At 45.7% G+C, this 19,524-nt stretch overlaps 1 protein-coding gene across 3 annotated transcripts in view; it reads right to left on the reverse strand.

The window, feature by feature from the left end:
• Positions 1-19,524, reverse strand: part of NPRL3 (NPR3 like, GATOR1 complex subunit) — a 334,166-nt gene that overhangs the window by 249,164 nt on the left and 65,478 nt on the right. For 2 of the 3 annotated variants that reach the window (XM_069210380.1, XM_069210379.1), the window contains one exon: positions 8,238-8,367. The exons of the other annotated variant lie outside the window; for it this stretch is intronic. In XM_069210380.1, the coding sequence (XP_069066481.1) occupies positions 8,238-8,367 (130 nt within the window). The remainder of the gene's footprint in view (positions 1-8,237; positions 8,368-19,524) is intronic. 3 annotated transcript variants of the gene reach the window in all.

Genomic DNA, 19,524 nt, shown 5'->3' on the forward strand with positions numbered 1-19,524 from the left:
TGCTTAGACAAGGGGAGCGGAGACACCTTCTGGGAGCTAAAGGTCTCTGCCTCGTGGGATATGGCTACAAACAGATCCATGACTCAGGATTCATTAGAGGCACCAGGGGCACTTGCAGCTTAATACAGCGGGGAATCTGCTTCCAATACACTAGGACCTGGGAAGATCGCCAGGGGAGGTACATAGTAATAACTGGCTCCATTTATGGGGAATCCCTCAACATAGGGTGCTTCTATGCCCCCCCCTTGCTGGGTGAGACATTTTTAGACCAGGTTGTACATTTGTGGGAGGTTGTACATTTGTGGGGAGACCTACTGGAGGGTCTGTCTGTCCTTGGGGGAGACTGGAATGCGGTCATTAATTCTCAGGTTGACAGATGGCGAACCAGAGGGGGGAATCTTAAAGTGGGGTGGATCTAGGCTCAAATTCCTGACAGTAGCTCAAGGTCTAACAAATATTTGTTGGGTCACCATCTCCTAGACACGTCCTACACGTACTTCTCAACTGCCCATAACTCGTTTTCTGGCCTTGATTATTTTTTCGTCCCTAGCACATATGCACATAGACTTCAGTCCTCTTTATGAATGCTGACAATTCCAGGGTCTTCAACGTGAATGGCTATGGACCCATCAAATGGATGTCGGGCTTGACCCTCGCAGCTGGTCGGTTTAAGTACTTATGTATCTTTGGGTCCCCAGACCCTACTTTATCATGGGATAAGAATATATCCTCGGCCCTAGCCTGGGCGCGAACAAGGTCTCTACTCCTGCTGTCCTAAACAGGTAGATCAGCAATCTTTAAAATTGTGTCCCTTCCCAGATTATTGTACCAATTACAGAATTACCCATATAACTTTCTCCAGGCTTGATTTAGGCAGAACAATTCTATCGTTGGGGGCTTTCTTTGGGGAGGGAGAGCAGCCCATGTTGCACTCAGGACATGTTTCCAATCTATGTATTGCGGGGGTATAGTTGCTGTGGACATTTTTTCCCATTACACCGCCTCACACCTCTTAAACATAAACAACTGGTGGTACAGTTCTCTGAGTGACTGAGCTTGTGCTCTAGAGAAGTGGGCAATGAACGATACATCCTCACTTGCATACTTATACAATGGGGGTAGTGTAGGACTCTTGCTGCTGGCTACTCAGGTGGTTCTGGAACTTTGGAAGAGTGCTTTAAGAGGGATAGGTTGGTGAAGGCGGCAGACAGAGCAGACACCACTTTGGCATCTGCATCGGATAGCCCAACTTGAGAACCTGGGACATTATAGGGACTTCCTCCTTGGTGACGTGATGCAGGGCACAGTGCTGAAATCTTTCCATGATATGCAAGTGGAATACCAACTCCACCACAGCCAATTTCACCTCCAACTCTTCCATGCTCTCAACCTATACATACAACACATTACAACGCTCCAGGAATTTAACCCCTTTGGGGGCATGCCCCTTCTGGGATACTTGGAATCCCATAAAATCACTAAAATTACTCAAATTTACCTAACCCTAGTCACCAACAATACCAATATACTTTATGCCCTTCCTGCAGTCTGAGAGGCAGGCCTGAGCACTTTAGACAATGACAACAGCACAGAAGCCCTGGAAGGACCCAGGGAGGCAGTGGTTTTGGCTCACCTTCGCTTAATCCAATTTAAATACCTGCACAAGGCCTACTATACATGACATAGATTGTGGAGCATAGGTATAACTGCCTCCCCTGTGTGTCTCTGTTGTGGGATGGCAGAGGGTACCTTCCTACATTCAGAGTGGAGTTGTCCAGCACTAGATAGGTTCTGGCAGAGTGTTCTTTCATGTTTGGATAAAGTTATTTCATGGACCATACCCAGGGATCCAAACTCATCCGCCTTCACAGCACAAAGGTATCTTTTCCAAAGACCGCCCAAGCAGAAGGCGCCGAAATACCACCAGTGCTGGCGGTCTTAAGACTGCCCTAATACAACTGATCTCTGACTTCCGCCTTAAATCGGGTAGAATTTCGAGACCAGTCGTGCTGGCGGTCGGCGTGCAGTGGCAGTACCACCACGCCAAAAAGAGATTGCACACCGTATTACAACCGGCAATACGGTGTGCCGGTGTCCAGATGGTGAAGCGCTGCCGGCGGTGGAAGTGCCAGGACCTGTCCCCTCCCGGGTGACCTCCTCGACAAACAAGGTAAGTGGATTGTCCAACAGGGGAGGGTGTGTGTGTGTGTTTGTGTGTGAGTGCGTGTGTGAATGTTGTGAATGCGGGGGGAGTGTTGTGGGTGCATGTCTACGTGTGTGAGTGATTGTGTGTTGACGGGGAGGGGGTTAGTGTTTGTGTGAATGGATGGTGGAGAGCGGGTGAGTGTGTGTATGCTGTGCGGGGTGTGTGTGTGAATGTATGTATGTGCATGTGGGGAGGGGAGAGTGAATGCATGTGTGTATGCGGTGCAGGGTGTGTGTGTGAATGTATGTATGCGCATGGGGTGAATGCGTGCATGTATGCAGTGCAGGGGGTGTGTGAATGTATGTATGTACATGGGGAAGGGGAGTGAATGCATGCGTATATGCGGTGCCGGGGGTGTCTGTGTGTGTGTGTGTGTGTGTGTGTGTGTGTGTGAATGTATGTATGCACATGGGGAGGGGAGTGAATGCATGTGTGTATGTGGTGTAGGGAGTGTGTGTGTGAATGTACGTATGCACATGGGGGAGGTGGGGGAGTGAATGTGTGCATATATGCGGTGTATGTGTTTGTCAGTGTGAATGGGTGTGTATGTCGCGTTTGTGTGGGTGAGTGGGGATGTGTTTGTGTGTAGAAGTATGTGAGTGCATGTGTGCAGGTATGTGGACGTGTGTGCGAGTGTATCCTGGCGACAGGAATGCTTATTCCTGTCGCCAGGGTGCAAGACCTCCAGCTTTTTATGGCGGTACGACTGCCAGAAAAATGCTGGCGGTCTCCTGCCTTGTGATACCACTAGCGGTATTACGCCATCCGCCGAGCTGGAGGTGCTCACCTCCAGCCCTGCAGAATGCGGTAATGTGGCAGGATGTTTGGAGGCTCGGCGTTTTGGCTTTGGCCAAACTCCTAATTTGGCGGTATTCACCGCCAGCCTGTTGGCAGTGACAGCGCCACAGCAGTGACACTGCCACAGCGGCCCTGCAGTCTTTGGACCACCAGGGTCGTGATGAGGGCCAAGCCAGGACAAGGAAAGCAGAATCTCAGCCTCAGCTGACAGTATGGAAAAGGGGGCATGGACCACTGCATGGGACTGGAGGTGGCATTCTATCAGGCGATGGATACCCTCGAAAACATCTCAAAATTTGACAAAGTTGGGCCGATTACTGAGGCATTGTACTAGAAGCAATACACCCTCATGACCCTGGCCTCAATGAAGACATTTAGAGACTTGGCTGGGTCAGCAGGGGCAGGAACCCAAATGCAGGGAACTCAATCTTGGTGGTCACAACAACAGCTGACTGAAATTGGAGAATGGGGGTGGGCTGAAAAACTATACAATGTATAATGTTATGGTAACAGAGGTGGGCAAGCCACTGAAAGCGCGAGCCGGTCTTGAGCATGAGGCCTTGCTCGGGCTCAGCTTGAGGTCCTATTGAAATCTCGAGCCCATAATGAACCGAGTTTTCATATGGCTCCTGCCTGCGACCCTCGCTCTAACATCATGCACAAAGAGGTAAAACAAAGCATTAAAACTGGAGGTAAAATAGAGACAAAATATATACCCAATTAGTGGCTGATTTGTCAAAAGTGAAACTAGAAAACCTGTATTAATTGCTGCTTCATAACTTAACACAACTTTGTGATCCTAGGCAAATATGTTGTTTTCACATAGGACAACGCTTTCAAACACCTGAATTCAACCTATCAGCTGTACAAAAACCCTAGGTTTAATTTAATAGACTATTGATAATGATCCGGGCCCATTCAGAGATCACAACAACTTTCTTGCCCATTAGTTCTCTAATGGCACAGTTGTCAGAGTTGGGGCCACGGAAGGAATGGCTCCAAGTTCATTTTTAAAAAGTAGCACTTTAATAAAGTGCAGCCCTATGTTGTGAATGTATTACTTTCAAAGCTTCCACATGTTAAAGACATACACTTTTTTTTATTTTGAAGACACTATCATGTTTTAACTGATGCTTGTTGTATGATTTGCATAGCAAGTATTTTCAGGCCTTGGCTCGTGAATGGGCCCTAAGAGCCAAGCCCGACCCTTGGCTTGACTCGGTGTTAATCTATAGGCTTGCCCACCTACAGACGGCCTGTGCCTGTTCTCGAGCCCTCCCACCCAAAGACGTCTGTAAACCCTGAACAATGCCCATCGGTGGCCGGCAACTGCTCTCTACTTTCTGGTGAAGGGGACTTATATTCTTCGTAAGACTTTCACAAAAAGGAATTTAAAAAAACATAAGAAACGGGAGAAAGATTGAGCAAGAGACAGATAACAAAACAGTCACTTACAGTGAAAGACAGAATGAATAAGGACATGCAAGAGTGAGACAAAAAGACATTCTGCATAGGACGGCGGAAGAGGCCCTCGGTGCAATCAAGACCAGGCAGCCTCGCTGTACTCAAACCCTGTCACTAACAGCATCGGCGGCAGGCCCCTAACCTAAGCATTGCATTTATTTATTTTTACAAATTATGTACTGCAGCTCGACCGGGGGCACCTGTCTGCTAGCTTTACATACAGGTAGAAGTGCTAGCTTTACATACAGGTAGAAGTGCTAGCTTTGCATATAGGTAGAAGTGCTAGCTTTACATACAGCTAGAAGTGCTAGCTTTACAGGAGAAGTGCTAGCTTTACATACAGCTAGAAGTGCTAGCTTTGCATACAGGTAGAAGTGCTAGCTTTGCATACAGATAGAAGTGCTAGCTTTGCATACAGGTAGAAGTGCTAGCTTTACATACAGGTAGAAGTGCTAGCTTTGCATATAGGTAGAAGTGCTAGCTTTGCATATAGGTAGAAGTGCTAGCTTTGCATACATGTAGAAGTGCTAGCTTTACAGGAGAAGTGCTAGCTTTACATACAGGTAGAAGTGCTAGCTTTGCATACAGGTAGAAGTGCTAGCTTTGCATACAGGTAGAAGTGCTAGCTTTACATACAGGTAGAAGTGCTAGCTTTACATACAGGTAGAAGTGCTAGCTTTACATACAGGTAGAAGTGCTAGCTTTGCATACAGGTAGAAGTGCTAGCTTTGCATACAGGTAGAAGTGCTTTCTTTCATAGGCCACGAAATGTTGGAGAGTCCAGTTTTGCAGCCTCTAGAATTATCAATGCCGGGAAGGTCTAAAAGCAACTCTTTGAGGGGCCATCCGTTACGGAGTATGAGCTAAGCCCGGAGGCAGACGTCAGACTTTGTTCCGTGCAGTCTTTTTCTCTAGTTCGGCACACGGCAAATAAGACGGGTATTCTGGTTCTAGCCCCGCCCTGGAGTTGCCATTCTTGGGTATAGTTTTGTGTAACACTGCCTGCAGGCAGCACGTTAGTGGAAGACAACAGTCAGTCCACCTTTCGCAGTGGAAGAGGCGCTCGGCCTGCCCTTTCAAGGGGGTCAGCAATCACTCTGCAGATGGGTGCAGTCAGTGACTGAACCTGCCTGCAGGGGGATCTCAGGGGGTGAACCATGGGACACCATTTGACACCTTTTAGAGGACGTCCTTGGCGCACGTCTTTGTAGCAAACTCACTGCATCCATTATAAGATGCAGAGGCAACGTGTTTCTCGGATTTGCATGGGGCCGTGCCCCCATGTACACGAGGTAATGCCCCTCTAAGATAGCGCTGGCACAACGTGTGTCGGCACTATCTGTATTACAAAGGCACTTGCAGCCTGTCCTCTAATTACAAAGGGCCCTTGCAGTGCAGAAAGGAGGCGCGCACACCCTGAGCACCTTATGCAAAACCTGCCCAAGTGTATTATTGCACTGTTGGTGTTTGTTAGTCCAGTTCTCCTAAGCTTGTGTCACTCAAGGGCCCTTACACAATCCTTGTATCAATATTCCTGCTCTTCACTGTAACGCAGGGACCAGCTATGACTGCAGGCTCGGTGAATTGTCCAGTTCCTCCTCTTTAAGCATTGGTTTTAATTGAGAAGGGAGGCTGAAAGGCAAAGCCTTAATTCTGGGAGGCGATGTGGAGTAGAAAGTCTGGTGCAGGTAGCACATGTATTACTCAATAGAAATGTAACATGCTCAGCAACATTTAACACTTTCTATAGAATCAACAAGTTTGAACGCTTACCTAGGTACCCTGTAGCTTCTTTGTGTCCTTGCAGGGCTGCACACACTTCAACAAGGAGTACAGTTGCTTGATTTACATGGGACTGTGTCCAAGTGCAGCCCCTGTTTGCATGTTTTGATACTTTGTGATGTCCATGGGTTGTCATCAAAAGCATATAGAGACCACGCTACTCAGCACTGCCCACGTTATTGCAGAAGTTGCAGTCTCTTACTTGTCAGCTCCACAGAAAGAAGCAGCAGTCACTGTTTGGGGGATTAAAATGCTGGCAGCCGGGCAAAAGGCACAGGGGCCCCCATCTGCTGCAACTACTTTATGGGGGGTTTGACAGCGGTACCACCAGTGGTGCAGTTCCTGGGCCTCTTGTAGACACCATGATTATTGGGGGAAAACACAAAGGTGCTCATGGTACTCCGAGATGGGGGGAGAATGTGTGTCACATGGACATCTGTGTCACTGAAGAGAGGGCCACACAGCAATGTAGCAGCGCAAACACACATGCCCTGACAGATATCTTGATTGGTGGAGACGGGGTGAACACCAGTGCTGATTTGCATGTACTCTTGCATCACAGAGACATCAGTATCACTGAAGATAAGCGCACAGCAATGCAGAGGGGCAGACAAATGAGCTTCACAAGCACAAGATTCTCCAGAGAGGTGGGTGAAAAATTCTGCTTCGCCAGCGGAAGTTGCAGAGTTTTGCTCGCTCCTGGACATGACTGGAACATGGAGTTCAGGCGAAACTCCTGTATGGTGGAATTTTTTCTCACGCGCATCTCGTCAATGTTAGTTGGAGAGCGTGAGCAAGAATTTGTGTCCCCTGGCATGAGTTTTGAGTGCTAGAGCGCCTGGCGGTAAGATTTCTCAATGCGGATGGTTGCAGCAGGTCGCAACCATTCGTGTTGAGAAAGTTGCCACACAAGCAGGAAATCTACTCGAGCAGCAAAAAGAAGCAACACCCTCAGGCGTACCTGGTTGTTCCATTTGCACTGAGTTTACAGCACGGAGCAAGCTCCCGGCGCTAAAAATCAGCACGAGCAGCGTGACATGGCCAAATTCAACCCACTAGCAGAACTCCGTGGAATTTAGCGGAGTCTTTATGTAACTTGAGTGAAACTCTGCGAGTTCCATCCAGGCCTAGTTTTCATGCACAAATGAGGTTTGTTATGAAATCACTCCAATCAATGTATCACATGGTTTAAAGCAAACACGGGTTGTTTGTGCACGCTTTAGTAGCATTATCACGGACATTTGTGCAGGCATATTGGCTCAGGTGGTATGGTGTTTTGGTTCCCATTGCTCTGCCATATGGAATAGACTGTTTATCGCTTTAGCTTCAGTTACCCTGGAAGAAGGGTTCTGCTTACACGAAATGCATTGGGTTACTTTTCACACTGGAATCTACTGAAGAGAATTAACAGGTTGCAGAGGATGTACGTAAAAAGTAAAGATTATCCTCATGTTATATGGTTTTGAATGAATACAATACTAAAGAATTAAAAACACTCGTAATTGATCAAAATGTGGTTTTCAACCAGATTATTCTGAGTGAAACTGATTGAGCCTAGGGGCCTATTTAATGTGTGCGACCTGGGAGGGGCCAGCAGACTTGCTGCCAGCAATGTCATACTTCTATACAGGAAAACATACTGGAAATGCCAGAATTAAAAAATAACTGAGAAGCTGTCACGCGCATGTCTTTCAATCATACAGCGCTCAATGTATCAAGCTGCTGAACTGGCTCTTTAGTGATTTAATCGCTTGGCGTTCAGGTAACTTCCCAATTGTGCCATCATGTCAATTAGGGGTTGGTAGTGGCAGCACGCTGTTGTTAAGAAGAACACAGAACACAAAGTTAGTTAAACCCTTGCACTATTTACCCTACGTACACAATGGCTCTCAGACCACAGTAAGCGAATTACGCGAAAGAGAACATTGGCGATCAGTCCTCAGCAAATGCAAGGAAAGCAAGAGGCGTACATTTACACCAGCAGTACCTGTCCCAGAGCATGCTGCAGCAAGGTTGGGTGACCGACGAAGCGCACATTGTCTATCTTCAGCTCGAACTTCTTGCCACACATGTCCGACTTGGTAGCCAAAATGGTTGCAAGGATAACATCTGAAAACCTTAAAACCACAAAGAAGGGTTAATGGGGAAAACAGCATCACAGGGGCATAAAGGAAAGAGGACCATTGAGGAAATGCACGTGTTAATGTACTTAGCATTAATTAAAGATAAATTAGATATACACCATATTTTTCAACTTGCAAAATTAGAGCGCAGAATGTTAGCGAGAGTGAGGTGGGGCATGCATGATCATACAGGGGGCATGCTGGTTGAAAGGACCAACGGGTGCCAGGAGGCGCACTAGAGCTGGGCTGGCTGATGGAGGGACTAACAAGCCACAACACTGCAGCTCTAGGATTACACAGCAGTCGTTTGTCTACCTAGTCTTCTATGCCAGGACACACCGGAAGTGCCAAGACTTGCCACTAGCTACCTCCAACCAGTAACTGCCAAATGCAAATGAACAACAGATGAAACTTAACACAAGGCAGAACGGCGCGGAATTGGAAGTACCGTGGGTAATGCTCGGAAACAAACACCAACAACCAACTTCAGTTCGGCAAGAACAACTAGTCAAGCTGCTGGACAGGGAGAAGGGCGAGAGAGAAGAAAACTGACGCAGGCACGCGGGGGTACTCCATGTTGGTTACACCCCCAAACGGAGGGATCATGTTAAGCGGTTAAATAGCGCTTGAAGATTTTGACAAAAGCAGAAGCACTTGAAGTCACCCTAAATTACACACGTTTAAACTGTGGAGAAGGCTCTATACAAAAACACAAATAGGCGCTTTAGGGACTCATTACAGTAACCACTTAATTTCAAAGGAGCCAGTAACAGCGGTTATCAGACCCACAGGAACTGAGATCCGCAGGAATTCCACAGAGTTGTTTAGATTCAGCAGCTGAAATCTCCTGGTATATCACCAGGGTGGAATTATCTATGTATTTCTGGAATGCGCATCGTTTACCCGGAGGTACCTTGGCCCTTAATCATTATTTCTATAATAACTTACCACTGCATATTACATCGCAGAAACAAATACTATTTTTCAGCAGTTTTCTGAATTTAAAAAGGTTAGTTTCTTTTCGTAAATCAGATGGCAGAATAGTCCAACAGAGGAGAACGTTCTGCATCCTAAGCTGACAAGTTTACTTTTGGGGGTATTTAAAAGGAACAGCCCTTTTAATCGCAGTGTCTGTCTGGGTTTATGAAAGGTAACTCTTCCAGAGGTTTGGGCTGGGAGTCATGAAGGGCTATATGCACAAGCTATAAGGATTTGGATTTAATTCTTAAAGCCATCGGAATCCAGTGCAGATCTGCCAGTGCCGATCCCAAGTGAGCCAGTCTTTCTAAATAGCTTTCCAGCTGCCACATTCTGCACTAGCTGAAGTTTCTGTGCCGTTTTGGCGGGAAGTGCTAGGGACAATGTATTGCAATAGACTAATGTTGATGACACGATTGGAGCGAAGATGAGGAATCACCAGGGGAAATATGAACTAGGGTTACCGATCACCCCATTAATTCCTTATCTCTCAATTCAATCTAATCTAATTTAATCTGTAAACTCCCCCCTCCACAATTACATGTACCCCTAAATATGTAACTCTACGGAGTGGCCAAATTCGTACTTATAATAAGACTCATAAGGAGCAGTGAAAACAATGGGTCAATAGAAAAGACATTACGGTTCAATAAAAACAGAAGAACACAGTAATAACTACCTATATAACAAAAAGACACCCCTTGCACTGGATATGAGCTTTTATGCCTGTCAGGACCGATGACATTACTGACGAGGGTATATATAACTATACACTGACTATACCAAAAACATCATCTATGGCATTACCATCAAAAAAATAAAACTTTTCAAATATGTTGCTTAGAGGGAAAATAAAGTCCTTTTTCCGGCATACAATCTACCTATCTGAATGTTTACGGTGTCTTCGCAGTCCTACAAAAGCCTCACTGAACAGGAAATCATACTTTTGACTCTAAAAACGAATTCTGCCAAGCCTGGGCAGTTTGCACCGGGGTTGAGACACAGGGTTGAGGTAGCTAATCTTTGAGCATGTGAAGTTAGTGCAGAATTGATCAAATGTTTAAAAGGGGGTTTCAAAATTCACTAACACAGGTTGTGTAAGTGCCAATGAGAGGCATGCACACTAGACCTTAACGATCCCTACCAACTTAATGTTCATGAACACTGAGTGGAAAACAAAAACAAAAAAAGCAGGTCATGCAGGATGCGTAAGTGGGTGGGCTCACACATGTTTTCTGCCATGAGGTCAAGTACAAACAGAGTGCAGTGCTCTACTCCTCCACAGCAAGGGGTAGAGGCCTCAACATAAATAAATACATCAAACACCTTCTTGGGCAATGGACATACAAAAGATGCAATGCTTCCTGCCACACGCCCCCTAACCATTGAGCAAGGCAGGAGGGCCTCAAAATTCCATGTCCACCATGGCACTGTTGGAGGGGGAAACATCACCCATACTGGGAAATTTGAGAGATGCACGTATGCACTAACTCAGCCATTTGGCGTGGTGTGGGGATATATACATCCCTTCTCCTCACTAGGGCTGCGGCAGGTAAACATAGATACCCATCATCCCTCGGTAAGGAAAGCAGATAAAAGGAAAACAGTTGAACCACAGAGAACCTCTGCCCTTGTGAGAGGCGGAGGGAGGGTCAGACCTGGCCCAAGGGCAAAGTGGAGCTGATAGAAAATAGACACACTAGGTTTGGACAGTGCACAGGATAAAGAGAGACAATCTCTCCACGCACAGCTCCTATGTCCTTTGCCTAGAAGGGTGGTAACCTCACAGAACCTCTGCACTAGTACACGTCTGCAGTGGTGGAAAGGGTTCCATGTGTTCCTTCAATGTGACACAGGGGTTAAGGCTAGGTACCACGCCGCCCTCTTCACATGAGCAAGCACAGTGGTAGAGCAGGTCCTGCTCATACTCTGCTCTCATTATTCTGCAACATAACAATACCAGGGACTGGTGGCAGCTGCCTTGGAGCCTTGTTCATAATTATGAAGCGGACCTCCTTCACTCTAAAAGCCATGATGGTGAAGGAGACTCACCACGGCCTCCAGATCACCTGGCACCACATTCTCTTCCACATCAGAAGAAATGCACATGCAAAAAAAAAGAATTTCCTGAAAACAACTACTTTCAAGGGCAAGTTATTGTTGGCAGGAGTATAATATTGGCCTGAAAGACGTGAATTTAGCAAGGTATGATATGATCTTAACCTTACGTACCATACCCACTGTCCTAATTCGACCTTAACTTCAAAACCGACATAAACCATTTACACCATGAAAAATATTTCCCACACACTCGGTCAACCTTAACTCATGTATCAATCTCTCATTCACAACTTCTTTTCACTTTCCATACGTAATGGCAGGAGTGGGTTTTATCTTAAAAGATTAAACTTACGTACCACCTCCACTGTACTCCCTAAACCTTAACTCACACCTTCTATTTCACTGCAATACTGCATAATCTACTAATGTGCAGTATCACAAATTAAATCTGTGAAGAAAAGACACTCATTCAAATACTCATTAGTTCTCTCATTCGCATCTTATTTCCATCTTCAGTAAGAGGTGGCAGTATCAAATCCAGGGAAGCACAATGCCAAGTCTACTTTGTGCTGCAGCAGAGCAAGGGTGTGTCTTTGTTAAGCATGTAAAGATTTGCTTGCGGATGAGTTGACTACAGTGGTGTTAAACGTCAGGTTTCCCCCTCTGGCTGCTGGACTGGGAACTGAGCCGAATGTTGTTGCTCATTGACAAAGCAGTTGCTTTGGGATGATTATCACGCAATATTTTACCCTCTGAGCAGCAGAAAGCTGATCGTTGTTGAATTAGCAAAAGGCTGAAAAGGCATTTTTTAAAGGTTTGGCGTGTCAGCCAACAGACACACGAATGCACCGAATGGCCAAGGGGAAATGGAGAACCTTTCGGGGATGCAACAATGACTGGATTGTACCCTAAAAGACAAAATCCTATTGAGTTGCATTAAGCCTATCTGGAAAAGAACAATCCATGATTTATACGGTCCCTCTAAATCCTGGTGACACTGCTGTAGGATGGTGTTGTGAGCTGCTGAGGTCGAAGATTGCTGCTGCTTGGTACTCATAAATCTTTCTGTAACTCCTCCCTAATCCCCAGAATAGTCTTATTTTACTGGTTTAACAACACGTTGTCAGTGGTGGAAGCGTCCCACCCCTTGGGGTGCTGTTAGAGTTGACTTGTGCTGTCCCTTCCCAAACCTTTTGGCTTAACTTGAAGCACAGAGATTAGATGGCACTTGGTCAAGCCACTGATGTCGGCATTTGTTTCTCCAAGAGAGGTGTGAATATTGTTTTAAATGATCAAGCACTTTACTTTGTTGTAATGAGGCACTGAAAATGTCGGTAACCATAGGTGGGTGTTTCATCTAGTTGTTGGCACAGCTGTCTGAGGAAGGTGTTCCTGAGGGTAACGAAGCCTTGATGCACTTAACTGCTTTGGTAACAACATCAGCTGTCATTAGACTGCAAATAGAATAAAGGCGGGGATTGCCAAGCGGTGGCATTGGTTGGAAATCCATTGTGGGAGACTGGCTAGTTGATAGATGTGGAAGCTATCGCTATAGGTGAGCTATGACAGGACAGCAGCAGCTGTTTCTGAAGGGTTCGTCCCCTGTTGTAGCTGGTCTGCAGGAGTAAAGTCTTTGAAGAATTTACAGTACCTTGATGTTTGACTGCTGGTGCCTGACAGCCGGATGTTGAGGCAGCATTTTTTGGCGCAGTACGTCTTTTTGTTATCCCTTCGCATGCTTTTTGCGAATTGATTTCCACCCCTACAGTTCAGAGTACCTCCCTTGTTTTTTGAGGCTCGCTTGCTCAATATTAGGATTTATTAGCGGCTTCCATGTCGGTTTACCATTCTTTTCTTTGGCCCACTATATCCACGGTACAGACCTATATCCAAGAACTGTGTACCCATCAGTTCAGGTAGAACAGAATACCTGTTCCTTACGTACTAGTCTGCCAGGCGTCCCAGCAGTTACGATACCATAGAATGCCTGCTCGTCTGTTACCCTGCCACAGAATCAATGCATAGCACTTATTACGCTGTACAATGCTACACATTGGTTTCATGTCCCACAGAATATCAGTCTATCAATATAGTACAGAATGATGTTTCAGTAGTTTAGCTGCGGTGCCTCAGAATGTCGGCCCATGATTTATTGTGTTGCAGAGTATCAAACCACCAGTAAAAGTACCACTGAATCATCATATCATCTTCTTTGTCAAGGAACGTCCATCAGTCACTGTGCCACAAAACGACTATGCCTCCACTGCTGTGTCATAGAATGCCAACTGCTAGTTAATATACCACGGATTGTCTTTTCATCAGTTACTGAGTAACAGAATGCATTTCCATTAATGACTGTCGAGCAGAATGAAAGAAGATTGATTATTGTGCCATAGAATGCCTACCTTCCAATGTACTGTTCCACGTAGTGTAGCGCAAGTGGCAAGCGCCCGACTGCAAACAATAAAAACAAGCCTGCTGATGCCCTGATGGATGGTAAGACAGCTATAAATGGGGTGGCTTTGGCCACTCACAGCCCCTGGCCATGGTACCGCCACACATGATAGACTAATGGTAACTAGTGGCCTGATGTGCAACATTTCCATTTGCAAAAAGTTGTTGCAAACTGCACACCAACCTTCTGAATTGAATGAATTTTGCGACCTGACCTATGTACTAATAGGTCGGTTCAGAAAACTCCGTCCTGTATTGGGTCGCAATCTGACCTGCCTCATCAATATTTATGAGGTAGGTTCTACCTGTGACTCAGTACGATGGTATGCAATCGGAGGGCTGGTGAGCTGCTGGCACGGTGACCACAAAGATTGTAATCGCACTTTAAACAAAATTCTTTCAAAATTCAGCCCGTTTTTTTCCCCAATGAAACTGGCTGCGTCCATCTAGATCAACGGTACTCAAAGTACGGCCCGCGGGCTGCCAGCGGCCCCACGGACCTAGCTTGGCGGCCCGCGAGACGCACAACAACTTGGACCATGCCTGTGAATTCACCGTACGTCAGCAGCCTTTAATGTGCACATGGCCTTCATTTTACACCTCTGACGTCACGCGCTTTAAGATGTTAATAATACATATCTTATTTTGATAACGGTTAAACGATTCCACTGTACACCATTAATAGCTTAAACGTGCTCCCACTTTACTAAATTTGCACCCCAAAAAGCCATCAAGCATTATACACACAATTGGACATTTTCGCTCACCACTTCCTGTAGCAAATATGTTTCTTTTTTTTTTTTGGGGGCCTCGGCAACTACAGTTTGGGAATATAATGAAGATAAAAGTCTTCAAATAACCAGACACTGAATAATACATAATGGAAATGATCATGGTAGGTGCCTTATGACGTAGTAATGGGAGACTCAGATCACCGGGCACTTGTGATGTCACACTCGCAGCCCACAGTCACAGAGCGAATGGCACAGCAGGTGCCCCCGCCCGGCTTCTTCACCAGAGTCTGCCCCCCTACCACCAGCGCGTGCTGTCTCCCCTCACTGGAGCCATGACCCGGGGCACATCAGCTCGCACCCAGCTGCACTCTGTATAAATAAAAGGCAAATCGGTGCTGCCATTAACTCAAGGCACATACTGACTGCTTCCACAGTGCCACTCTGGTATTACATGAATAATGTACCCCCATTAGGAACAATCCGAGGACAGATACATCGCTTTGTTCTTCAGGGCCTGCACCGATCTTTTTTTCCTATTTTAACAGAGTTGCAGGCACTAGTCAATACATTCGTAAATCCAACATACCACACCTAATAACATTAAATGGGTAGCTTTCCGACAAAAAAAGGAAAACGCTTGTAGCGTCTTTACCAATCGTAGCGAAATCCCAGCTCTAATTGAACACTGTGAGCCTCGGCTGCGACCCATAACCATCAGGAAAGGCCCTCCCCCACCCGATGCTTTCACAACAAACTGATTTTCAGAGTGGAGGCCCAGTGGGCGTTAGAGCTGACACTCATGTACTAGTGCCATTACTGGACCCGGGAGACGGCCATTAACCGATAAACCCGATTTATAAGGCATCCCACCTAACTAGGGTCTAACCTAGCCCACTATTAGTCACAATTTTGTCTACTAACCGTTCTCTCTTAACTATACCTTATAAAATCATGCAAACAGTCTCCCCATTTTGATGGCGCTGTGTGTGTTACTGGGGTAGGGGTGAGAGCAGATGGCGCTGTGTGTGTTACTGGGGTAGGGGTGAGAGCAGATGGCGCTGTGTGTGTTACTGGGGTAGGGGTGGGAGCAGATGGCGCAGTGTGCAGATGGCGCTGTAAAAAGGGGGCGGGTGGTTGTTTCCCGTCTAAGCCCCGCCCCCTCTAAGCCCTGCCCCCCGCTGTCACTTCAGTGCGGCCCTCGGCCGCAAACCATACTGCAATTTTGGCCCCCGAGAAAAAGTTTGTGAGTACCCATGATCTAGATGCTGGTAAAATGTCAGTGTTTCGTGACTGAATTTAATTTGCAAAACATTGACACATACGTTAATGAATCACTTTTTGGAAGGGAAATCCTCTCCAAATAGCCATTCGTTATGGGATTTAAAACCATTTTCGAAGTCGGCAACGTTACAGGATTGGAAAACGGGTTTAGTACATAAAAATGCCATTCTACAACCACAAACTTTGTGAATCCCAAGCTTGTCGACTAAAGAATTGCTTTGTACATCGGCCTCAGTGTCCCTTACTGTGGCACAGATTGTCTCCCTGCCAGGTCCAGCGCCATGGAATTCTTACTCATCGGGTAGTTGTACTATATGGTGCATAACTGTCCTGGGACTGCGCTCATGGCGCTTGAGATTGGCTTATCTGTGTCTTATAATGGGTGTACGATGGGGCAAAGCTCAAATAATGTATATTGTTCAGTATCATATGTAGGATTGAAGGGCGAGACCTCAGGGCTTCAGAGTAAAGTTAATATGGTTGCACCTTCCCCAGCCCCTTGCATGTAGCTTGGCCCTTCCGTCAGCAGTGTGCAGTGTGTGTTGGAGAGTACTAGCTTGCGTGAAATTTACTGTTCTGAAGGTTGAGGAAAGGTGTGGTTTAGGTCCGTCTGAGATGCACTTTTATGTCTTATGTCTTGCAGAGCCAATTGTTGCCTTCTTTGTTGCTGGTGATAAAGCCCGTACCCATGAATATAATTCCAGAGGTCAGACCTGCCGAACTTTAATCGGATAGGTGGAATAGCCAGGTAAACACCAGGACATGACATGAAGCTTTTTGTGGAAAAACACCAAAATCTGCAAATAGTGCCCTATTTTGGCAAAACTTACAGTAGGCGCTATTCATTGCACCTGTTAAACGTAGAACTTCAGGTGTCATGTTTACTGGGTGTGATAAATAGTACAAGATCCTTCTGGGCTACTTGTAACCAAGGTCTCAGACCACAGAGACCAGTTTCCAGTCATTACACAAGACTGCCACAAGTGGTTGAAGGGATGGGACACACTGGAGTCAAAACTACATCTCGTTGCCTTTTCTCTAAAGACTTCTCTCTCGTGGCAACCATACGATAACCTGGCAGCCTTTCTTCCACTCCCCCAATCCCTTTCTTCCTCAAAGGGTTAGAGGTAGCTCTCCTCCCGCCACTCCTTTCTGTCCTAAGTAACTATTCTCTTTGTCCAAGTACCCAGCACATTTCATGGTCTCTTGTTCGCTCCGTTCTACGCGTCCCATGCAACCATCCCAGCCGGTCAATGCCCTTTCTTGTTCGCAGTAAGGGTGCACAGAGTTATTTATAAGGGCGGCCAATTGTGAAGAGCTCCCCAATTGTCACTCTTAGATAATTTATATAGACGTTCTCCACGACCTTTCCAAAGGAAAAAGTATACACAATTTTCCACAAAAATTACGATTTTCAGGCACAATATGGAAAGGGGCTAGAAAAAAATTGCATCTTTGCACACCCTTAGTTTCCACTTAGATGACTCCCAGAAACACAAACCTTACCACCTTTCTCATAAGAGAACTTGCAGTGGTGCTGGAACAAATCATGGAGTGAGGGTGCTGACCAATCTCGACACCTCACTAAAGTCGCAGTAGATATTTCAAAGCGATTCTTTGAAAACACAACACATGCTGCCAGAGGAAAACAGTTGAAGGGCCTATTAATAGTTCATTGTCTTTCTAAACTCTTTCAAGTGTTCCGAGGGTGCTTCAGCACCTCTCGCACCCCCAGTTCCAGCAACACTGGTTGGTGATCAGTCATGATAGTCCTTGACCCTAAGTACACCAGTCACAAAAAGGGGAGGGAGACTGATGAATGATGAAGTGAACCATATGTCAGAAACAGGGGACAGAGGGAGAAAGATAAGGTAGGTGAAGACTGGTGTATACATGCTCATCAGGGCAGAGAGTGAGGCTACAGATTTAAAAAGGCTTGTGCTTGATGCCTTTAAGGTGTTTGCCTTGGAAAGGTTTGGAGGTGCACAGCTCTCACCCCTTGCTGAGCCGCACCGCTGCTGATCACCATTTTACAGATGTCTCTGGAATGTGAGGTGTTTAATAATAATGGGTAGCAGGAAATCTCATCCTTTGGCTGCTTTTACAAAAATGTGTTTGAATCTAGTGTCCATTTTAGGAGTCCTAGGCTGCAGGAATACTGCGAATACAAATATTCAATTCCTTTGAAAATCTCCAAAAGCATGTCTCTAATAAACTTCTATTTGATGCTTAATTTGCACGAAAGTAATTACCAGGGCCTTCTCAGGAGGTCATTGCACTTGCACCACCCATTGCCTCTGTCAACATGGCCACTGACTGCACCAGCACAACCACTAACCATTCAGACACCTCCACTCCACAGGACTCCTACTTACGCACAACCTATGCATACACAGAACCAGATCAGGAGCTCAAGCTTCGTTTACATCACACCTAAATCATGGAAAGACCTCCCGCTCCACATCAGACCCTCCTCCTCTCTTCTTGAATTCTGCAAAAACAGAAGACCTGGCTTTTCAAGCTACCATAGGCAGGGCAAGGCACACACACGTGGACAGTGCCAGGATACCCCTGCATGATACTGCAGTTTACAAATACACCTAACAAAACATTCCTACATGTGAGATAATGTAGATCATTCCAGGCCACTCAAAGCTATGAGAATGGTGTGTCAGGTATTATAAATTTTTAACGTGTATATTGAAAACTGCCCTGCACTCCCATTAAAATCAGACAACCAACTGTCATGTGGTATACTGTTACAGGTCCTGGTGTTGAGAATTAAGTGCTGGTGCCGAGCACCAGAAATCACTGGCTCAAATTAAGCACTGCCTCTATTCAGAAGGGAGAGCATTTATTTATTAATTTAAGAGTTTAATAAAGTGCTACTGTTCACAAAGGCCACTTCGAAATGCTGACCAGAAAAAGAAACAGGAAAGAAAGAAAACATAAGTGGTAGAGTACAGACAGATGCACAGGACAAACCTAGATGTGGAATACTTAGATAACTCCCAGGTAAAATAGGTCTTAATTGAAAGCCTATTTGAAGAGTTTGATATTCAGGAGTTGAGTTTCTTGTACTCAAGGTAATGTGACTTCACTCTGAGGTGTAAGCTACAATGCTTGCGTACTTTTAAACGCTGGATCCCAAGGGTCTTACCGACACTACAATTTCTTGAAAAGCTATTGTATTACAAGATGGGGGAATGGAACGCAGTTCTTTGTCCCCTTAATCTTGGTTCATAATTCACAGTCCTTCACATGCGATTCTGAAAGTTTTCAAGTTGTACTTATTTACTTTTTATGCACATGACCCAATTAGTGTAACCTAGTTAACAAATCTCTGTGCGGCACACCCACTAGATCTTAATTTGGTACATTGTTTAAAAAATTTCAACATACAAAAATCATTGCAAGAACCTGAAATTTTTACACAGGGGAAAAAAACCAAAGCAGAGGAGACTGAGTTAGTGAAAAATGCAAAAGTAACATCTAATTCGCTACTCTACCATCTCACCAAGCAAAGAAGATAGGAGTGGTTTTACACTTTATTAGAAACACTATGGGGTGATTTCAATTCTGGCACAGTACACATCAAAACGTGACAGAGTACCCTATCTGCCAAACTTATGGTTCACCTGCA

Source organism: Pleurodeles waltl, chromosome 10 (genome assembly GCF_031143425.1).
Source record: "Pleurodeles waltl isolate 20211129_DDA chromosome 10, aPleWal1.hap1.20221129, whole genome shotgun sequence".
Taxonomy (NCBI): domain Eukaryota; kingdom Metazoa; phylum Chordata; class Amphibia; order Caudata; family Salamandridae; genus Pleurodeles; species Pleurodeles waltl.